General features: G+C 45.6%; 1 protein-coding gene across 9 annotated transcripts in view; it reads left to right on the top strand.

Moving 5' to 3' along the window:
* Tenm2 (teneurin transmembrane protein 2) overlaps positions 1-23,733 on the top strand; it is a 1,226,262-nt gene that overhangs the window by 999,755 nt on the left and 202,774 nt on the right. For 6 of the 9 annotated variants that reach the window (XM_087569433.1, XM_087569431.1, XM_087569429.1 and 3 more), the window contains 1 exon segment: positions 13,607-13,729. The exons of the other annotated variants lie outside the window; for them this stretch is intronic. In XM_087569433.1, coding sequence (XP_087425559.1) covers positions 13,607-13,729 — 123 coding nt within the window. 9 annotated transcript variants of the gene reach the window in all.

Below are 23,733 nucleotides of genomic sequence, written 5' to 3'. Positions count from 1 at the left end.
GATTAAAGTTCTTTAAAGTAGATGTGATTTTAAATAGAATCGAGAAAAAAAACAGTACCAGTGAAACCCATGGGCGTGATTGCTGAAGCCTGAACTTGAGCTGTGTCTAAGAACACTGGCTCTAACGGACACTTGGTAGCTGGGAGGCACAGAGAGTTACTTAATCTCTCATAGCCTCAGTTTTCTCATCTGTAAAATAGAAATAATGGTTGCTACCTCAATTTTTTTAAAATAATCAAATGGGAAACCATCTTAAAATCAGATAGGAATTGAGACTCTGCATAAAGAATTCAGTAGGTTCTGTTTGATAATATGACAATTTATTCTTAGCTTCTAAAGCTATAGGATCAACAAAGGTTAGAGTCTGAAACACAAAGTTTCAAAGCATTCTTTTCTTTAATATATATATTGTCCACACGATGGTACACACCTATAATCCTGGAAGGCTGAAATGGGAGAATATGAGTTCAAGACCAGCCTGAGCCATAGAGAGGGTTCCAGGTCAGTTTGGGCTACATGGTAAAATCCTGTCTTTAAAAAAAAAGTCTATGTGTATTTGTATTTGTGTGAGTATATGTATTTATGTATGAGTAAGCATGTATATGTGTGTATATGTGTATGTGTAAGTGTGTATCCATATGTATGCACATATGTATGTTTGATGTACTATGAGTATATGTATGTATATATGTGTATAAGTATGAGTATGAATATGTATGTACATGTATTATGTGAATGTATGTGTGAGTATATGTAGGTATATGTATATGTGAGTGTATATGAGTGTGTGTGTATATATGTATATGTGTATGTGTGTATATATGTATGTGTGAGTATATATTTATATATGAGTAAGCATGTATATGTATTTATATGTGTATGTGTAAGTGTATATACATATGTGTGTGTATATATGTGCACTTTTGTGTATATTTGTGTTTGATGTATGAATGTAAGTATGTATGTATGTGTATAGTATGCATGAGTATGAATAGGTGTGTATGTGTATATAAGTGTAAGTATGTATATGTATATGTAGGTATATGTATATGTGAGTGTGCATATGAGTATGTGTATATATGTGTGTATGCATATGTACATGTGTATATTCATATGTGAATGTATATATATGTATGAATATATGTATATGTGTGTGAGTATGTATGTATGTGTGTGTACATGTGTATATGTATTTGTGATTTGTGGATGTGTGCTTCTCAATACTATAGCATTCTAGCCCTTCTACTAGACACAGGGACAAATCAGAAAATGGGGAAGAACACTCTCATGGTTCACCATGGTCATGACACAAGATCTGAGTAAGGATGGCCAGCACTTTACTGCTCACTGCTAAGCCAGATATGTATCTGAAACCCTGGGGGGAGGGGGTGCTCCAGGACAACGGACTGAACCAACAGTCTCAGACTGCTCCCCACAGGCAGGCTGGCTCTGCTCACGCAAAGCAGCAAGCAAGTTTTATTCCCCCTCAGTTCATTTAACTTTAAAAAGCAAAGTGTAAGATATTTGTGTTTACTAACACTCTCATTGTTTTGGCAGAACCACGCTCTACTATAACTGGTGAAAATTTAGCATCTGAACTGAGATTCTGTGAGTGGTAAAATACAAACCAGATTTCGAACACTTTGTGCAAACAAAAAGTAAAATGTCTCATTCGGGATTTTTATGTTCCTGACATGTTGAACTGATAATATTTGGGTTATATTGGGTTTAAAGCGCTACGTTTATTTGTACTTATTTAGAGTGGTTAGTAGAAGAATTTAACTTCATGTGTGTTATGTTTATGCTGGCCAGCGCTGGCCCAGAAGAAGAATGCAAATGACCTTCTGGATAGACAGCCCCAGGAAACACGGGCATTTCTGAGGAAAAAGCTGAAGTCAGTCAGGACAGTTGCTGCTGACAGCTCCAGAGCAGAGCTTAGAGGATCAGAGGGGCTGGTGAGGAGGCTGTTCCAGGCCGGCAGACAGAGCTGGTCCTAACTGCAGGACCTTGCTAGAGGAGCCAAATTTAGCAAATTAAAGAAATCACTGACCTTGGATATGCGGTCTAAGTGTGATAGCTTCTCTTCCTTTTGAAAAACAGGGGAAAAAAACAGAAAAAAAATACCAACTCCAAACTGGTTTATAAAGTTTAGATGCAGTGGAGTTAATTAGGCAAATGACCCGTTTAAAAACAGTAAGAAATGACAATGATATACAACGTCACGGATGGGCTCATCTTTCTTTATCTGCCAATATGCAGGTCTTGGAGACCTGTCCCAGGCTGGATGATATTCCCTTGCTGTAATAAAATACCTGAAGCGGACTGTGTTATAAAAATGAGAGGTTTGTTTGAACTGGACATTCTGAAGGTTTAAGGTCCAAACAGCATGGCTTGGGCTCTGTGATGGACTTCATTGATGTATCACAGCAGGAGTCTATCTGCTTCTCTGTCTATAAGGTTGTTCTCTTTCTTTATGAAGCCACCAGGATTCAGTCACAGAATGCTACCTGGTGACCTATCTTATTGACTTACTTTTCAAAGGTGTCACCTCCAAACACATGGATTAAGTTTCCACTCTGTTATACCACTCACCCAAGACCTGGGGGATTAAACTCTCGAACGAACTGGGGTTGGTTGAAGCCATGCCATTGTTACCAGAGGAAACACCAGTCCCACCTCGCCAGTGGAGGGGTTGAGCCCTGCTTGGCTTGAAAGTCCAGTGGAAGAGTTACAGTGGAACTTTGGAATGTTAAGCTGGAAGGAGAGGGGGGAGGGAGGTTAGTATGCACCCCCTGCCTCTCTACCTCATCATGATGCTCTGTAGAAGCCAGAAATGTCACAACACCGCTGCCTGTCGAAAGAAATGTGTACCTTCGGCACGGAGGATGCGTGTGCGACTGAAGCACCACACAAAACCCTTCAAATCAGCTCTATTAAATAAATTTGTCACTAACTCCAAATAAAACTAATTGTGCCATTTATCTAATTGCAGATGAAAATGTGGTTCCTTAAAAAAAAAATAGGTACGGATAGCTTATGATCCAGAATGAAATTGTCCTGTCTTTTCTTCCCAGCGAGCTTCGTTCTTTTAAGTCGCCTGTATTGATATCAAATAGATCACAGCACACAGGGCCCCCTGTGCTTTCTGGCTTCTTTCCTTGCTACCTAATCAGGCCCAAGGAGATAGAGGGAATTCTCCAACACCGTGTTTCTCTCTATCAGAATCAGGTTTTAAATGTTTCAACTTAGCCATCTGAAACCCACTTAACTAAAAGCCATTTAAGAGAAAGATCAAACCCAATTTGCTAACACAAGGGTTTTTTTTTTTCAATTCTGAGTTAAAAAAAAAAAGAAGAGTTAACCATGTCAGAAATTAAAAATTGAAAGGGACACTGGCGGCCTCCCTGTGTGCCTAATTTGGCTCCACTGAACAAATGACCAAATTGAAATGAGAATTACATATAGAATTTGTTCAACGTTGTCCATTCTTCAAACCATTTCTCACTTCGGAAGAAAGTACAGAATCCACACCCAAATTCACCCCCAGGAAGAAGAAACGTGTCCGTAGTGACCACGGGGTCCTCCAAGAAGCGGGAGAGGGAGATGTGGAGACTTTAGACTCTGCTCTGAAAGCAACGCCATAGAAGGAGTTCGCCATCAAGCTCTGCTTGTGAATGGCATCCTGCCGTCTCTCTTCATTAGCAGATGTCTTGGGTGCAACATTACAAAGACCATGGTAACCTGAGTAAAGTGAGAAGGGGAGCTTCTCTGAGGTCTCACAGCATCCCGTGGAGGCCCTGGGATATTCTGCTTTTCTTCACAATCGGGGTTAGGGGGTTGGTAGACAGAGAGCTTGAAGCCAGAGATCCAAAAGCCTGGCTTAGCCAGTTACTAGCTATGCTGCGCTCAGACAAGTCGTCTCACGTGAGTAGGGAAAATGGGTCACCATTTGCTCAAACAACAAACGCCTGGACCTTGGTGTGATCCTGCCATGCTTAATATGATATGGTAGGGGCTGTGGGGGGGGGGGGGACGGGACATAGAGGCTCTCCAAAGAGAATTCTAACAGAGCTGATTACCTCTCTCTTTGCAGACATTTAAATTGAGCTAGCTGTCAGGCTAGGGCACGATTGTGCCTCCAGTGATATAACCACCTCTCCTGCTTATCAAATGCACCGCTCAGTTCCCTAGCCTCAGCTTGTTCTTCTGCAAAATAGGAAAGCAATGATCTGCAGCTTATAAACCTAGTAATGGCCGCTTAGTCCAGAGTTTGCCACATGCTAGTGGCCACAGTTGCACTGGGAATGTGGTAAAGTGCCCAGGACCCAGCAGGAAGTCAAGGACGCTTGTTGAGGGCCTCTGTGTGACATCCTGAAACCCCACCCACTTTCTACCTACTCCACACTAGACATCCGTTGGAGTACTCTTGTTTCTGTAGGACTGCAGTCAGGGACCATGTCAAGATGCTCTCTGGTCAATAACAAACCGCCTGTGTGTTGATCCCAGAAGTTTGTATCACTCCATGGCACTGTAGAGATTTCAGTTTGTATAAGCCCCCTCCCCCCACTGATGCTCACACAGTGACAGAATCACCTCCTGGTGAATTTCTCAGGACACATTCTATCATTAAGTCTCCTGAGGTCAAGATAATACTTAGGAGCCCATACTCGGTTCTGAAACCGGCTGCTGCCACCCAGCCCTATGAAACCAGCATACCGGACTCCCTCTGTAGAATAAGGGTATGGTTTCCCTTACTTCCGTCGTATTGCAAAGAATAAGTAGAGTGTAGCAGGCACAAAGGGCTTAGAACTATACTGAGTGCCAAGAAATGCCGCAGCTCCCATCATAGCTAAGGAAAGGTGCTGAGAGAGGTTTGCCCACTCACCTGGGGCCGACTGCTCACCAGTACCATGTACAAGTTTGAGCCAAGATGGAGATTAACCCTCTATTTTCCAGGTGCTTAAGATAGGGAGGTGGTTTCCCTTTTATTCTGTCCCTAAGCCTCTTCTGCCCCGATTTTCCTACCCCAGTTCAGGCCGTCTGTCTGGAGGCTTCCAGAAGATTCCTGGGCACAGTCTATTGGGGGCAGCCGTCAGATAATCAAGAGGAGAAATAAATCCAGGCCTCCTCTGTCCCTCACTTACTTCTACCAAAGAAAGGAACTTGCCCAAGAGCTCAGTCTGCCAAGGGCCATCACTAGCACAAAGCCTGACCCCCGGCCACTCCTTCTTGCTGGCGGCTGTTTCACGGGAGACTTCTCTCTCTTTGTTCCAGCTCGCATTGCACATCTCCGGATCGATATGACATCTCATCCTCTAAAACATTCATATGTCTGCTTCCTAGGATTCCTGTGGCCTCCTGCCACGCGCCACCCCCTTGCCTTGCCTTTGTAGTTAGTGGTCTCGTGAATCTGTCTCCTCTTTAACAGGGCTGCTGGGTGCTATTCTTAAAAAAAAAAAAAAAAAGACAGATACTGTTTGGGTTGTCAACACTGAGTGACAAGCTGGGGTGGGCACGCACATCTAGGTGTAGATGCATGGATGGTGGGCATGTGCATTGTTGTCACAAAAGCTCTTAAAATCCCAGACCATGATTTGTTTGGTGAATAAAACCTCCGGATATTATCCTTCTCTAAAGGTGTTTTGATCACATGGGCGCTTTCTTGAGGAAAGAAAGGCTTTTATTTTATTTCTTTCTTGGGGGAAAAATAGCATCACGACCAGAGTGATCTGGGTGGGAAATGGCACCCGCGCGGCTGATGGCTCTGGGCGTGTGTTTATCTGCACGAGGATGCACAGACCCCATGGACAATGGGCTGCCTGACCGGCGTGGGCAACCATATATTCCAGGCACTCTGCACCGGAGAAAAACAGTGGCCGCGAGCACGTGTCTGTCTTGAGTATTGATTTTCTTGGTGATGTCGGGGAGGGAGGGTGTTTTTAGAGGTCAGCTCAGCACACCACGCGCCACGCCCACGCTATCAGCTGAGGCCACCTGCCGAGCACCTGCAACAGGGAGCGCATAAGAGAGAGGAGTGGGGACGCCACGGACTCCATGACCCTGCACATCTGGAAGCTGCGCCCTCGCCCTGTTTGTTTCCTCCAAACACAGGAATTGATTAATCTCATCCCACTTCCTACTCACTGTTCTGTCCTGAGCCTGTCACAAGAATAGATTAATGTGCAGGTCCTTCTGTGTAGATTCTTCTTGTCTGGGAAACATACTGCTCCTCGGTCCCGGAGCTGCCTTACGGAACTGTCACCTTGTCCTCGCAGCAGATGCACAAGGGGCGGCAGAAAGCCTCCCTGTTTTGGAGAGGGACCAGGATTAGAAAGGCGACAGACACTAACTATCCTCACTGAGGGTGTTCCAGGACCACACTGGGAATGGGACAGGGCCTGCAGGGATGGGCCGGACCGGCAGTGACTGTCTCCCCAAAGCCCCCTCTCATTCAAGTGGTCTTGCCAGGATTCCTGGATCACTTCTTCTCTTCTCCCTTCCGTGTAAATTCCTGGCTTTGCAACCATCTTGGAAGCTGCAAGCCGAAAAGTTGGACAGAGGCAAATAAGTTTCCCCGAGCCTCCTCAAGAGCTAGGTGCGCAAATCCCATTACTGGTAAAGGGATTTGTGGGCGTCACTTCCATGTGGTGCTTTGAAAATTTATTCCATTCAATGTATTGCTACACTGTCTGGAGGAAAAAAAAATAAGCAAAACCATTTCACTAAGGCAGTTAGGATTTTTAAAAAGGGATTTTTTTTAACTTCTTTGAGATTTAAATTTTTTTAATTCCTTTTTTTAAGTCTTAAGGCGTTTCGAGAATGTTATTCCTCCTGGTTTTATTTGCACCGCCTCTTTCCCAAAGAAAGTAGTTTTGGCTGCAGCTACATTCTTAAAAGGGTGCTATTAAGGCATTGCAGGAGCTCCCTCCCTTCTGCGAAAAGAAATAGGATTGCTTTGTTTAACCACGCCCCAGAGGATGAGGAGCAGAAAAAAAAGCCACCAGAGGCTGATGTCAGCCAGCCAGGCAACCGAAGTCACTAGACCATTACCTTTACATTCATAATGATGGATTTTAGGTTACATAGCAAAATGGCTACTGACCATGGCGTATTCATGAATGAATGCTTGGGAAGAGGTACCCATCCTGAGGAGGCTTGGGCAACATTCACAGAAGAAGTTCTGGAACTTTCCTGCCCCGCTCAATCTTGAAACAGTTATTCCAAAAGAAAATGCAGTGGGCAGATGTCCTCTGGAAGGTGATGGGGATATACCTTGAAATGGTGTCATTCATCAGCACCATGTGAGAACTCGGGGGCTCTGACTCTAAAGTCATATAGGTTAGGATGTGGATCCCAGATTCCCCATTTCCCCACGGTCTGACATCCACTGGATGAGTCAAGCTCTCTAAATGTCAGCGTTCATGTCTGTAAAATGAAAACTATATTGGTGCCCCTTACGATGACAGGGTATCGGTAGGGTAGCTAGGATTCTCTTCCCCTTCAAAAGGCATTCTTCAACAAAATGCAGAGCCCCATCCAGAGGCATTCGCTTCCCCAACATTACCCACCCTCCAGTGCCCTTTCCGGCTTGCTGGATTCTGGCTTGGACTGCTGGTTGCTGGTGTCAATGCACAGTGTCACCTCATTCCCTTCAAGTCTTTATGTGCACTGATTCATCATGGCATTGTCCTTGACCAGTCTTTATTAAAGGAAGAAGAAGAAGAAGAAGAAGAAGAAGAAGAAGAAGAAGAAGAAGAAGAAGAAGAAGAAGAAGAAGAAGAAGAAGAAGAAGAGGAAGAGGAAGAGGAAGAGGAAGAGGAAGAGGAAGAGGAAGAGGAAGAGGAAGAGGAAGAGGAAGAGGAAGAAGAAGAAGAAGAAGAAGAAGAAGAAGAAGAAGAAGAAGAAGAAGAAGAAGAAGAAGAAGAAGAAGAAGAAGAAGAAGAAGAACTCCACGTTTATTTCCCATCCCTTACCCTCCACAGATGATGCCTAGCTTGGTCCTCAGCTCTTCAGAGGTGTTTAGCTTCCCTGCCTCCCACTAGAATGTAAGTTCCATGAAAGCAGGGATTGTGTTTTGCCAACTGCTTTATTCCCAGGGCCAGAACACAATTCGATGCACAGTGTGAGCTCAATAAATATTTGCCGAATGATAAATAATGAATAAATGCTGCCATTAAAGTAATTATCCCAGTCCCTGGCACGTTGTCAAAATAAATGTGTATCATCATCATGGCTCAAGATGCTCATTTGCATCCGTTGATTTTTCCACGCTCACTGCTAAGGTGCCTCTACAGTGCCCAGTACGTTCAGGGTTAGCACCTGTGTGCATTAGCCCTGGTCATCCTCAGCGGGTTCAGTCCTTTCGGCAGGGGCACCTTGGGAATCTCCTGGCAGTGTGGGCTTCATAGCCTGGTGCTGAGCCAAGGAGATCCAGCCCTGACCCTCCCCATCAGTCTCCGATCTCTGAATGCACTCTGACAACAGCCCAGAGGCCCTGTGCTTCTCTGTCTGAGTGTTGAGCCACAAGACCCAGCAGGCTTGGCTCCTTCCTTTCCCTCCTGGGGCTCTGCTTGGCCTGCAGTCTTGCGTTTTCAAAGGGAGAGCCCAATCTCCTCCCCCTGGTTATATATCGACAGGCCTGATCTTTAAAGATACCCCTTGCTCCTGGGGGCCTGCTCAGCAAACACGGAGCATCTGTGGCTTCCATGTTTGTCCTCTTTGACAAGCAGGGGTTGAGCAGCTCTCGGTGAAGTATTGCTGACATATTGATTGACTCTCTTGTCAGGTTGATCCTCTGCCAGCCAATGAACATAGAAGGTTCTAAACGGCACCCAGCAGGGCCAACACATACCCTAATTACGATTTCAGACAACCCCTTTTGGAAGCTGCCATTTTTCAAGACATGGGGTCTCGGTGTCTTTGTGCTGGCTGGAGAATTCTGTCTCCTGTGACCAACCCCTGCTTTCTCTAGCCTGGGCTTACCCTTTGAGTCTTTGTTTTGGATCCCATCTGGCTTCTAAACACAGGAACTTCAATGGGAAACTCTCAATTGACCTGCAAGGAGGTCTGACTCTTGGACTTGCTGAAACCTGGGATCTGCGTGTGGTCTTCCCGTGTGGCCAGAGGTCCTTTGCAACACACGGAGAAGGTTCTCTCCAATTAGCTGAGGGATACTTCCGGGGTCTGGCTGCTTGCTGTGCTTTTAGTGGCTGTTTTCCCAGATGCCACCTGGATTCCACGAGCTTTCACTTGAAGCCCTTCCCCATCCCATTCTTGCTGACCCATGGAGCCCCGTTGTTCCATCCCGGCATCTCCCTGGAGTAGAACCTGTCAGATCATGATGAATTGTACATTTCGCCTGTCGGTGGGGGGCGGGTAATGCGGAGGAGAGGGCTTCCAGAACTCATTTCACTTCTGACCCTAACATGGTCTGAACCAGACCTTTTGGGATGAGCTACTGGAGCATTCGAGGGGAGGAGGAGGAAGAAGAACCATCTCAGGGCAGGCAGGATATCTCCTCCTCCTGTAAAGTGAGAAGTGATAGGCACTTGTGAAGTACTGAGATGAAAAGCAATAACTCTGGCTATCCCAAGGCTTCTCAGATGTCTAGTCTGAAACAGAATGATGATGATGATGATGATGATGATGATGATGATGATGACGATGATGGTGGTGGTGGTGGTGATGATGATGGTGATGATGGTGGTGGTGGTGGTAGTGGTGGTGAAGGAGGAGAAGGAGAAGAAGGAGGAGAAGTAGAAGAAGAAGTAGAAGAAAGTATTACAATTTTCAAGTATTTTGCTGTCCATGGAAATAGGCATTATGGCCCTAAACGGGTATTAATTTCCTGTCTGGCTTTCAGAAAGGCTCCCAGCCTGGTACAATTTAAAGAATTCACAGAGATCTATTCTGTAAACATTCTGTCCTCTTTCCTTTTCTTCCTAAGTGAATCTACCAGTCAGGGTCTATTAGGCCCTGCCGCTGTAACAAAGAACCCCAAACTCTAGGTGGCTCATTGCCATAACCACTGATTACTTCGCTCACTCTGCCCTGACACTTGCCAGCCATAGCTGGCTCTGTCTAACGGTCTCTTTGCTCAGGATTCAGGATCAGTATGCAATGCAAGGTGCACGGCTGGTCCCAAGGCCACATTCGAGGTCAGTCGCAAAGAGAAATAAAAGTTCCTTGGGGCTGCAATGCAGGAGGAGGTGCACCAACCCACTTTGCCGACCGTGAGTTCTGAGCAAGAAGCAAGCTTCACCCGGATGCCATTTCCCCGTGGACTTTGTAGCCAGATCTTTCTCTATAAAGCGTGAGGCAGGTACCACATCCTCAGCACAGCCGTACTCTGATTCTGAAATCTCCCAATGGTTAAGCTTTATAACTTCCCTCGTCAGTGAGCAGGGGTCATGATAGCAGTACCTACCTGGGATTCCTTTAGGATGATGTGTACGTCAGTGTCTGAATGTTGAGCGCAGTCATTGGCAGCAGATACATCAGGCACTGAGCTTCAAACCATTGTCCTCTTTATACCTCGGTCCATGTTGTCACCCATAATATCCCATCCTACTCTCCGTGCCGCCACAATGTTTTGGTTTTTTTATTTAGAAGCATGTAGCGCTCTACAGTCTAGGCTCTCAAGTATGCCCCCATGTGCTATGTTCTACCCTAATAAACATGGATGCGTCTATGTTTGAGACACCGCCAGCTCTTCCAGGGAGCTATGTATGCATAACCCTCCTTGGCAACCCCCAAGCTGCCCTCTATTCTACCTGTGAAGGGAATTCTTACAAAAGGGACAGTAAGGGAGGAAGAGAAGGAGAGAAGGGGGGAGGGATGATGCCTTAGCCCATGGAACCAGTCAGTAGCAGGATAAGGAGCAGGCCTGTCATTAGTCAGCAAACTGATTTACCTCACAAATCCCCCCCCTCCCCGGGCCTCTATCCTGAGGACACTTCTTCCCTTCTTCCCACAGGCCAGAGAGATGACAGTCTCATCTTCTTCCTCAGGTCCCGGACCCAAGGGATATCTGACCAAGAACACCAACACATACAAACAAAAATGAATGAATAAAAAAAAATAAAATTTAAAAAGCCAACAGAAACCTATTTCAGATGCCGTTCCCCCAAAATCAGAAAAGCTGACTGTACCCCCCCCCGGGGGGGGATTCTCACTCATTTCCTTACCATTTGGTTCAATGACGGGAGCTAGGCCTGAACCTGCGACCCATTTCTGTGCATAGCTTGTGCCGGAGGACAGGTCTTGTGCTCAACGACTTGGCTTCACCCCTTCCCTTCCCTTCGTCTCACTCATTTCCCTCTTCGCTTCTGGGAAGCGTCTCACATCCTCCGAACCTAACTAGGACGACCCCCCGTGCCTGGTTTTCTCGAACAGCTTTGCGGATCGCGGTGGTACAGCTAACAGCTAACGATCGCAACATCAACCACAATGAAGGGGCTACGATAGATGCAAGAGACATGCTCAGGGGGGCCGGAGGGAAGATACCCTTGAGAATAGAGCCATGAGTGTCCCTTTTATGCTCAGTACGATTACGACTCCTGTCTACTAGTCTCCTGACGCTGACGGTGGCAATATGCCTTGTACCTTGGAGTGACAACCCTGAGAGCTCTAGAAGGAGCAGTTCTGAGGAGCAGTTTCACGTGGGCAGGGCGCCGGGGAGGTTGCCATCCTTGCTTTTTCCTAGACAGGAGCATCTAAGCGTTGTTAACCTGGGGCTCCACTGCACCTGGATGCTTGCTGGCAACACCTGTCTAGCACTGGGGGACCCTTCTCCAAGGACCCACTTCTGGGGCACAGCAGCAGCTGGCTCCAAGCAAGCCCCAATAACCCAATGGTATCAGGTATTTCGTTTTCTTTCTCTTTTTTCTTTTTTCTGAAAAATCATTTTAAAACAGCTAATTCCTTGGCTCCCTTCACCTGGTAATTACAAATCAGAAGCTATCGTTATCTTGAAGCCACCACGATTACTTCTCATTTCCTGACCTCTGTATGGCGAAAATATGTCATTATTTGAGGCAATAGAATCTGGTCTCTTCAAGTAAGTGACCTACATATAACAGATAAACTGCAGGAGAAAATTAGGTGTTACCTCGACGGAGGGAGTACAGTAAATGTCACTTACTCTTATTAGTATTTATCATCGGGGAGAGTGGCGACCGTGGGCCCTGTGCCTCATGGAAATGTAGAGAGGGGAAAAATGTGGCCGGGGTAGAGAAGCCTGGGAGGGAAAAGCAAAGGCATGCTCTCAGGAGCACCTTGCCACCTTGATCTGCAGCCATCCATCTAAGCTGCATTGTGTGAAGGTGGGTTTTTAACCTTAATAGAATACAGCCTGACTTTAGTGGTGGTGGGCATGCAGAATTAATTGCTATGTGAACAATTTCCTAAGCACTGTTAATTGTGTTTCTTGTGGTTAATTGTTTCTCCCATCCCCACGTCAAACTCGGAACTTTTCTGTCAACAGCCCTTTCTCTCCTGCTGAGCCACTACAAACGAACAAACAAACGAATGTGGCAACAGGCATCAACCTGTGCCCATTGAAATGCCAGAGAGACAGGGCACAGCCATTGTTTGTATGGGAAATACATGGGGTGGGGGCTCCTTATTTATTTACAAATGAAGCGTTTCTTAGATGAGCCCCCCCAAAGAACACAGGTGTCTCCCTCCCCCTCGGGAACAATAAAACCAGGGTCCATCAGGGATAGATACGGACATTGGGTTTTCTAAGATAACTCTGGGTTTCTGTGCAAGCTAAGTAGCAAGGCCAGAAGGCTGCCTGGAGGCGGAGGTGCACAGGGAAATCGACCTCTGAATGCGAGCTTGTCTCCTGAGAGCAAGTGCTTATGGGAATCTCATGTCTCATTCCATACTTGGGGGAAACTGAATAATACTGTGTTTGTTTTGCTTTTTTTTTTTCTGGAAACGGCTCTACCACTGTTACACATATGTACACACACTCGTGCACACATGCACACACACCTTAAGCATTTTCACAATGTGCTAAAACTGTCATAAAGAGAGGGAGATATATATATATATATATATATATATATATATATATATTCGTATATTTAAACTTTGGCACAGTTAGATGGGTGTGCTCTAAGTGGGCCAGTGAGATTGCAGATACCTGTGGCTGTGGTGACACTTCGGGGAGCCGGTTAAATGGGAGCAGTGTGGCTGTGTTTTTGAACTTGACTCACATTTGGAGTAGCTGGGCGAACCCAGCCTTTGTCAGTGCACCTGTCTAAAAGCATTCATGTCAGATGTGTGGCCAAGCAGGCAAGTGATGAGTGACCCCGTCCTGAAAGATAAGACCTGTGTGTAGCCTCCCTCCTCCTCTGAATGAACATCCCACAAAGGGTGCTGCCCCCTGAGGCCGGGAACCGCTACAAAGCAGAGACAGAAGCTCTTGGATTGCCACTTTCAGTATTTTAGCTAATCCTGAAGGCCTGGGGCAAGCCATTTTTTGAACTGCAGTTTCCTTAAAAGGCAGTCGCTTGGAAAAAGGCACCTGGCCCTCCCCCTTGACATTTGCATTGCTGAATTTTCTATTCATATTTTCATTACTTTGTCTCTCCTGCAGCAATGCATCTGCTCGGACTCAATTGGCAACTCCAGCCGGCAGATGGACACACCTTTAACAATGGCGTAAGGACCGGCTTACCAGGAAACGATGATGTGGCAACAGTGCCATCTGGAGGCAAAGGTGAGGTTACAGCTGCTGCTCGCCCTATTGAGGTCACAGGAAAAGTCAAGGCTCTTCCCAGCTGCTTCAGGTTTTTTTTTTTTAATCCAAGTCCTGGAAGGCATGCAAAAAAAAAAAAAAGATAGAAAAAGAAAGGGAAAGGAAAAAAGACTGCCTTTCATAGGTGCCCCCGTTTAAAAGCTGTTTGCTGTTCCTGTCTGTTAGCTGTGTTTGGCTGGAGTCACTTGGATCTGGCAGAGCGCCTGCTCCGAGCAGTGCACATACCTATGCTATCTACGGCAACGGGCGTTACATAGCATGCTTGAAAGCATTCCGAGGCCTAAGCAGAAGCAGCAGCAGCAACAGCAGCAGCTGGAGGAGCAGCAGCAGCAGCAGCAGCAGCAGCAGCAGCAGCAGCAGCAGCAGCAAAAACCTGCCTGATCAGAAGGCAGGAAGCAGCTGGCAGTACCTGCCACTAGCCTGGGTCCCTCTCCCACAAGGAGAGATACAGCCTCCCTGGGGAGTAGTCTCGCCTGGCTTGCCTTGAAAGAGACAGAGCTGTTTCTGCTTTTGGGGGAGAATAGAAAGGAGTTTTGACAACTCCGCCACAAAGCTTCCCTTTTCAGGCCGGTGAGGAGGACAATAGGGATGTTCATTGAGGCAATCAGGCGACTGCATTCGCTTAGGGGAGAAAAATAGGTGCTAACAAGGTGCTAAAAAAGCGGAGAGGAAAAAAAAAACAGAACCTTGGGGAGGTGGGGACAGGAGCAATTAAAAGACAAGAGCAGCCAATGGCACAAGCTAACTGGGCTGGCTGGCATTTGGTAATTTGGTGGCAGTTTGAGTGATTCGGATGGAAGTCATACAAGCAAGGGACTGTATCAAAAGGGCTTCTCCAAACAGAATTTTTTCAGTCCATTTCTTAGTCAGCAGTGCACATGTGTGTGCGCGCACACACACGTGCACACAGAGACAGAAAGGCAGAGATACAGAGAAAGAGAGAAGGAGAGAGAGAGAGAGAGAGAGAGAGAGAGAGAGAGAGAGAGAGAGAGAGCGCACATTTTTTTTAGAATACACAGCAGAAATATTTCAACTTAGATATTTATCACGTGTCCAGCATAGTATATAATGTAACTTCAACTCCAAAAGCAGGAAACTCATCTCTGAGAAGTTCAGGCCCAGAATGTTCTAGAAACTGATCCAAAGGAAACAGGATAGGCACAAACTTGAATTCAGGTCTGTGTAATGTGCATCTTGGTGGACAGAATGTGGGCTTTTCCTGCATATGTACTTTCTCCCGAGGAGACTCCAGAATTCCTCGACCTTGGGCGTGCATTACTTCCTACAGTACGCTAATGGTCCTTAAATCTTTCTCCCCAGGGCTGTACTGCACGTTTGGGTGTGACCCCTTGGCCTTTTCATGCAGTCTTTAAGAATCACTGTCCCCATCTGTCATAATCATAACGCTAAATCACCCTTAAGTAAGCATGAAAAAGTTTTATCTAAGGATGAAATGATATGCTTCCCATTATTGAGTAGGTAAAACTAGATCTCAAAATAAAGACTCTATTTCATCCTAACTGACCATGCTCTTCGTTAACTGACCCCAAAGCCCAGAGACAAATTCAATGCCCTCAGATCTGAAATCTGTTCACCTCCAGTACTTGACCTCACTCCTTCCCTTTTTCCTTTACAACAGTGCCTCTCGTTTTTTTTGCCCCGTGGGAGACATTTGGCAATGACTGAAAAGGTTTTGTTTTGTTTTGTTTTACTGTCACAGTTGGAAGAGGGGTAACAAGTGGGTTAAGGCCAGGGGTGCTGGGAAATGACAGCCAGTACACTAGCTAGCTCCCTGTGGTGAAGAATTACCTCTGTCTGAAGGACCAATAGGACTGCTCTTAAAAGCCCTGCTTCATGGAGCCTCTGCTACATTTGCCCATCCCTGTTCCTTAGCCCACAAGTCAACAACCCATCCTTGAGGATAAATTTAGAATGCGCATTAGATGCAGGTTAGCCCATCAGGGTTAGGGCGCTGAGATAGGTGGTTTCTGAAGCCAGATACACATGCGTTTGAAATAGTAGCCTTCATCCAAGGACCCAGTGATCTTCACAGGCCTCCAGAAATGAAAATAGCCCCCGTTTCCTTTGTCTCTGTGCTTCATTTCCCAACCCTACCTCCCTTTAACACTCTACACCATCCCAGCCAGACAACCAGGAAAACTCCCCTTTGAGAACAAGTCTTAGGAGTACTTGTCTCTAAGGCAGTGGTTCTCAACCTTCCTAAATGCGCGACCCTTCCGTATGGTTCCTCATGTTGTGGTGACCCCCAAATCATAAAATTACTTTTATTGCTACTTCATAATTATAGTTTTGCTACTGTTGTCGATCACGCTATAAATGTTTTCAGAGATGGGGGTCCGACCAAGGGGTGGTGACCCATATGTTGAAAACCACTGCTCTAAGCTAGCTAACACATAAGGACATCGTTTTCATTGTGATCTGGGGACTCTTAGGCTTCCCCGTGTGCTTTAAAATATAGAGTCCAACTTGTATAAGACCGGCTTTCGTATTTTCCAGATGAGTCACGGGACAGGGAGGTTTTTGGTAAAGCCTGTGTCCTGTGGGTTTTGCCCATTGGTCTTTATAAAAAGGGTGAAAATTTGAAATTGCCTTAAAATAAAATAAAACTCAATACCTTTGCTTTCCAAATGCCTAAAAAGAAAAAAAAAAAGAAAGAAAGAAACAGTACTCTGGTGATGACCAGAGATGCCGGATTGCCTCTTTGAGCTTAAGGGAAATCTTGTAAAATGACAGGAAAGACTGTTAATGTCCTTGAGTGACTTGAGATTTGAATTTCTGGACCTAGTGACCTCCCCGTTCCTCGTTCACCAATTCCATACATTTAGATAACCCAAATCAATTCCCATCGACCACTTTCCCACTGTTTCAAAGAGACAATCAAGACATATTGGCAATAAGTTAATTAAATAACACCCCCTCAATTTTTTTGTGGTATAGGATAATCCTTCACTCCGATGTTTTAATCAAGATTCACCACACATTGCCAGGGAGGTTAATCTTATTAAGCAATTACTGGGTAAGTATCCAGCAGGAGCAAATTAAAATGTAAGCAAAACACAAGCATGTGAGTCCCATCTAAGACGGTCCATCGATAGAGATTTCATTAGTTGGTCTTCAGGAGTATTTACATGGTGCAGGTTTGGGAAGGAGTCTAATAGACAGGACAGCCTCCGCATTCTGAGACGGTCTTGGAAACGGAGCTCTTCATTCTTTAGTTAGGAGAGAGCATTCTTGGGGCTGCGTCTTCCTCGTCCTTGTTCATTTACAGTTGTTCCTAACTTAACCCCACCACCACCACATACACACACACCCTCGTTCAATTAAACTTTACCGTGAATGGTCTTGGCTTCCACATTGAAAAAAAGTTGCACTCACTGACTGCCAGAATCACTCACCGTCTTGTGTGTATTTCTATGTTCAAAGGAATGAACTCATACATCTTCATTAGAGGGACACAGAGTGCTTTCTCTATAGATCTGGGCTTAGATAAGCCTTCAGAATGAAGATTCGATATAGTATTCCGACCCGGTCAGATAGCATCAAGGGGTCTAGCTTGATTGCCTGGACCCAGAAACTCGAGGTATGCAAGAGCTTTACCAGGGCATGTCACTGGCTCTGGGTTTGCGCGCTGATCTTAAGAAAGAATATACTCTCAAGTGGAATTTCATGGATCAGTCTCCAGAAATCCATCAGTCATTTTACCTTCCAAGTGTCCTCTGTGTCACTGAGGTTAACAAACTATATCTCGTGGACCAAATCTGGCTGACCACCCACTGCGATGATAGTTTCTCTTGGTGCACAGCCATGCCCATCGGACCGTGGGGGCACACAGGTGCAGCAGACTGTGCAGCCTACAAAGGCAAAAAGTATTCGCTATTTGCAATTTTACCCTTTAACAATAATAATAAAAAAGCTGACGATTCTCCCTTATCTTTTCCAAGCTCATTTCTACTTCTCTAGAACCTTCCCTATACCCAAATTATGGATATTCCAAGGTCCCAAAACCTCTGTTTCTCTTTCTTCATCAAGCGTTGGTTATGCACTCTTCCCCGCTTCCCTTGAAAACTCCTGTAAACCAGTGTAGAATGCGAGCATTGATCTGGCTGGACACAAACGCTGGCTCCTTCCCTATGTGACAGGTTGACCTTATTTATTCAGGATGGTTCCCAGCCTTCAGCTTCTCATCTGAGCAATAGCATTCCTTCACAAACTCGTGGTCCAGCATGAGATAACCCTTGGGGGACACTGTCGAGATGCCAAGCAGCAGGCAAGCAATCTATGAATCTCTGTCATTATTAACGTCACCCTCGTGTCTCTCGGTTGAGCCATTTAATACATCTCCACAGGCTGCCACTTCCTATGAGATACTGGGATGTCCAAAATGGAAGGCTGCTTTCAGAATGGCAAGACATACAATAATACCACTTCACCTCCCTCTCTTTTACCACCTAAGAATTAACACAAATCTCAGGTGAGGCCTTTGCCCCCACACATTTATTGGATGAGATCAATGGGGAACAAGACTTGCCATTCCAAGGGGCCAATGTGTAAGACAGGCTGGCCAGATCCCCAAGCATCATTTGTCTCCTGCAGCTTTGAGCGCCATCGCTGCCAGCCTGCCTGTTTTAAGCCCTACCATTCTCGGTTTATAACTCAGCTGTAAACATTTATTTGTGCCTGAAGCACATTTCTTCCCTACCCTTTGAGAAAAAAAAATCAGAATTTCCAGATGGTATGCAAGTTGGAAAAAAATGGCAAAGACTGTTATTCTGTTTAGAAACATGTTTTTCCACACTTGCCCTTTCAGCAAAAACTTCATAATGATTTTTACTCGTTGGCTTAATGCGTGGTACCAGGAGCCAGATTCGCAGGGAGGTTGGTAATTCTTCCTCTGGTTCCTGTCATTCAGCTTCTCGACGCACACAGCTCAGGATTTCAAATGATCGCATCTCTGCATGGGACTTTTCCAAACTTGGTGATGTTCCCAGAAGGTCAAACATCACCTTCTAGCATATCTATTAGCAAAGACGCCAGTAGCTTACGTGGATGCAATTCCTGTCATGTTTAGAGTGTTGCCCTACCAGTCATACAGCTGGGTACTGAGTAAGTATGTCCCAAGGATGGATTTCTGTCTCTAGCTCTAATTCATATAGTTTGTTCTTCTTAGCATCACTCTGACTTGACATGGGTACAGATAATCCAATCATCTTTCTCCATGCCACATTTGCCTTTTCTGCCATTGGCTACCCTTCCTTCTCAGGGTTGATATGCCCAGAGCTCTTCTACTTCTGTACTCTCTTTTCCTCTGTACACAGTGTGGGTTCTGAAATGCAATCTACCTAATAGATATATGGGTTGTTGTTTCTTTAAGTCTGCCAGACACAGATTATTAATCCCAGCTCAACCACTGAGAAGCTATAGGGCCTTAGTTATAGTCACCTAACTTCCATCAACCCTGGTTTCCTGTGAATCTCTGTCATCATTAACGTCACCCTCATGTCTTCCCCATCTGAATAATGGGGGAAAGCACCAAGCTACCCGGTCATTTGCCAGGTAGTAGCCAGTAGGTCCTCTGCGCGTCTAGCTACCGCCAAACAATACTAATAAACCTAGCAGCATATCAAGGCGAAGTGAGTTCACCGAAGGGTCAGAGGTATAAATATTTGACAAGAAGCAGTGAAAAATTGGCTGTTTTTATTTTAGGCAATATGCAAAGACCGTATACTGTCCCTAGACCTGAAGGATTTCATAAGAATAATCATTGCTCCATGGTGTCATGAACACCATCACTGGAGCGGGGGTCAGGAGGCAGGGGGTGTCTCTCACTCTGGGAACCCCTTCCTAAGAATAGCCATGCAGTGACAAAGCGAAGGCTGTTGAGGCTTATGACAGCCCAGGCCAGCTGTCTCTCTCAGCCGCTAATCTGAGGTCCTTACAGGATCGCTTCAGTTACCTCTTGGTTAAAGGGAAGCCTCGGATGGTTGTCCCGATGCCCAAATAAATGGAAACGAAGGATAATGACTGAGGCAATCTTCCGAATTCAACTTTATTTGCAATAGATAAAAACATGTGAGGCAGAATAATCTGCAAGGCAGATTTATGTGGAAGGAGCCTCTGGAGCTCGGGGAAGTTAGGAAGTATTAATATGAGGTCTCATTTCCCTGGTATAACTAGGAGTCCGTTCCCTTTATCACTTGTTTGGGGAATAACTTCCCTGTTTCCATAAATGAGTTATGGTAACACGTCTTGAAATTATTATTCCTAATGCAGCTGTGGAGGACTGTCATCTCGTCCCCTACATCGGTCTTATTTAACCGGTTGAAATCTTAGGTTACACGTCTCAGAAGTAGGCAGTCGTTTCCCATTTACATGAGCAATTGTCCGTGGAGCGATAGAGTTGATGATCGTGTAAAATTGATCATCAGAGTGGTTACTTCAGAAACTCCACAAATCTCACGGGTAGGCTGGGGACGTACTATCCAAAACCGTAGGATCTCAGATATCTGCCTCTTGGGGACAACGGCCACCATCTACACCTTTTCATTGTGTGGCACAATGAAAATCTCTCGGGGAGTTCTGGAAGGAAAGGGCTGGACCTGGGGCCTGCTTGTCAGATTGTCTTTCCCAGCCATTGTCTAGCACCCAGTCATACTGGGCCCACTTTACACAGAGCGATCGCAGGATGCCTTGTCACGTCTCTTCCCTGGAGGGCCCCAACTGAGTCCAAAATGGAGAACGTGTGATCTTGGACTTCAGACTGCCAGAGCTATTGGAATATGGGGTGAGAATATGACACGCGTCCCAGCTCTGTGTGGACCAAAGTTTGTCTGGTAGCAAAGTAGACTCTTAATAAATATTTATTGCTTGACTATAAGATGACCCAGCCAAATGCCTAGGATGTTCATCCATCACTGTTAACTAAGTAAAGTCTGGCTGCCCTTCACTCAGGCAGGTGCACAGAGCCGCTCGCACGAGAAGCAGCTGGAGCCATTTGGAACCAGCAGACTTGTAGCTGTGATTGCTCTGGCCCTCATATTTTAATATGCATGACCTATGCACTGCCCCTGCCAGGCTGCAAGCCTACTGGCTGTTCGTTGTACACTGATTTCAACCAAATGGCTGTGGCTTCATAAAGCCCCACTCCAGCCCTTGGGCCTTTTTTTATTAGCTATGCCTACTCTGGGCATTCTATGTATGAAATAATACCATTACAAATCAAGCCTTCAAATCTGAGATCCCAGTTCTAGCTGACTTAAGGGAACACTGTGACAGACAAGATAGAAAGAGGTGGAAACACCAGCATGTCCACAGTATGTTATTGGTTGACTCTAGAGAAGTCTGTTACTCAGATGGGAAGATGAAAATCAGAGAAGGGTGGTGACCAGCCCAGAGGCACAAAGCTGGTAATTCCCAGTGCTTAGGGTCACATCTGGGCCTGACCAGCCCTAGAAAGCCCCCATGAGACCTCTGAACCTCTCCATGTGAGGTTGTCCATTCTGTACATAGAGATCAAATCCTGATGGTAAGCATTACCTCACTACCTGTCTCTCCATAGTTTCCCTTTAGGGACCAGCCATGTTCTTATGGGAGGACTGCATGGCTGGGGAGAACATTTGTTCAAACCTTCATTTGTGAGATCCAGTCAAGCTTTGGTGTTCTCTCTGCTCTAAGAGAACAGTAGGCACTGTTCCACTGGCCCAGGTCACATGGTCCACTAGATGGGTCCCCATGCAGGCTACAGCAATTCACAGTTTTTACATCTTTCCTCCCCTCTCTTATTGTTTCTAAAACTGCAACTTTCAATAAATCCACTTTCATGGTTTTTTTGGAATAGTAGAAAACTTCCTTTTACTATAAAGAGCGTTGTGGCAAGCACTGATGAATTTGAATAAGGCCTGCAGACTAAGCATCGCATGGCAGCAAGGTTCACTTGGGGGATTCTTAAAAAGACTATCCCTGATTTAAGATAAACACATGCAAGTAAGTAAAGGTAAAAGGGGTGGGGGTTATAACTGATTCTCAATGCTTTTAAGGAGGGAATAAGCCACACACACACACACACACACACACACACACACACACACACACACACACACAGAGAGAGAGAGAGGGGGGGGGGGTGAGAGAGAGAGAGAGACAGAGACAGAGACAGAGACAGAGACAGAATCTGACTCTGTCATCTTCCAGTGACTTGGGAGAATGGGTCCAGTCTTCTCCAGATACTAAAACTCTGTGGGTCTCCAAAGTCCTTATATAAAATGGTGCATTGTTTGAATGACCTAGGCATAGCCCTTCCTTAGATATCAAATCATCTCTTCGTCTACTGTTCTGGGAATCCTAGTGAAAGGGTACACATGTATTTAGTACAGAAATAATTCTCTTCAGATAGTTTTGACCTCTATTTCATTGAATCCACATATGTAGAAATCCCAGATGTAGAGGGCTGACTACACACATACATATACATGCACATATGGAGGAAGAAAATGATGCTAATACTAATGTGTATAATATTTACAGAATCTGGGTCAAAGGCTACAGAAATCCATGTAGCACTTGAAATTATTTTTGAACCTAATGTTACTTTAAAATAAAATGTTCATATGTGAATGATTGTATTCATGTATACCTAGAAAGAGAGAGAAAGGGTTTTGCGAAATCATCATTCAGTTGCAGACTTAGGGCGATCAGTTTCAAAGGTTTCATTTACCGTCTGTGATGGCTGTTCTCGATTGTTAGCTTGAGACACAAGGGAAGAGGGAACCTCGGTTGAGGAATTGCCAATATCAGATTTGCCTATAGGCACGCCTTGGGGTGGGGCATATTCTTGATTGCTAATTGTTGGAGGAGGGCTCCTCCCACTGTGGATGGTGCTACTCCTGGCTCCTCCCACTGTGGGTGTTGCCACTCCTGGCTCCTCCCACTGTGGGTGATGCCGCTCCTGGCTCCTCCCACTGTGGGTGATGCCGCTCCTGGGGCAGTGGTCCTGAGTTGCATAAGAAGCAGGCTGAGTAGAACCACTAACAAGCCAATAAGCAGCTTTCTTCCACTACTCCTGCCCCTGCTCCTGCTTGAGTTCCTACCCGGACCTCCCTTCGTCAATAACGGACTGTGACCTGGATGTATAAGCCAAATAAACCCTTTCTTCCTCAAGTTGCTTTTGGCCAGGGTTTTATCAAAGCACCAGAGAAACACACTAGAACACCGTCTACCAGTAGAAGGAGCGTATATCAAGGCCACGGAGTTCGTTAAAAATTAAAGACTCCTGTAAACCAACTATAAGCGTTTTTGGACGGCCCCCTTTCTATTCTGCTGAGGGGCATCCACCCCAGCCAGGCACACTCTCCTGCAACTCCTCTTGACTTGTTTACAGAATAACTCTCGCATCCTGCTCTACAGAGCGTGGAAGGCTATAGTGGGTGCCATTTAACACATCTCTGCGTGTCTTCACCACTCTTATGTAGAGAAGGCATCGAGACCCAGGGAGCTCAACATTCTAAAGCCATGATTTCTTAGAAATAATGATGGGGGCTCAACTTACAATAGTTTATTTCCATCAATCCCTCTGCAAAGGATTCAAGGCCATTGAGTGCCGGGGCCAGGACCCTTAGCTTTTGATTCTTTATCTCGAGGGCTTTCCCACTGTATCCCATGTTTCCTGGCATATTTGTTTATTTATTAGACTTTGTAGGGAAGATACACCAGAACTTTAACTCTCCATTCTTCCAAATGGTCCACAAGGAAGGTTCTTTAAATAGCATATTCCACATAGAGTTCTCAAAAGGTAATTTTGTCTTTTAAAAGAAAAAAATTCAGCTCACATGCAAGTCTTCAAAGTAAATCTTCCTCAAGGCTCTCCTGTCACCCAACTGTCAGAGGGCTCTGCTGAAAATTACCCACCAGATGGGCATGTGACGCTGAGGCCCATTTAGGAGGAATGGTAC

The sequence above is a fragment of the Rattus norvegicus genome, chromosome 10 (genome assembly GCF_021556685.1).
Source record: "Rattus norvegicus strain SHRSP/BbbUtx chromosome 10, alternate assembly SHRSP_T2T, whole genome shotgun sequence".
Lineage (NCBI taxonomy): Eukaryota > Metazoa > Chordata > Mammalia > Rodentia > Muridae > Rattus > Rattus norvegicus.
The sequence above is the reverse complement of the archived record's forward strand: the minus strand, read 5'-3'. Positions and strand labels throughout refer to the sequence as shown.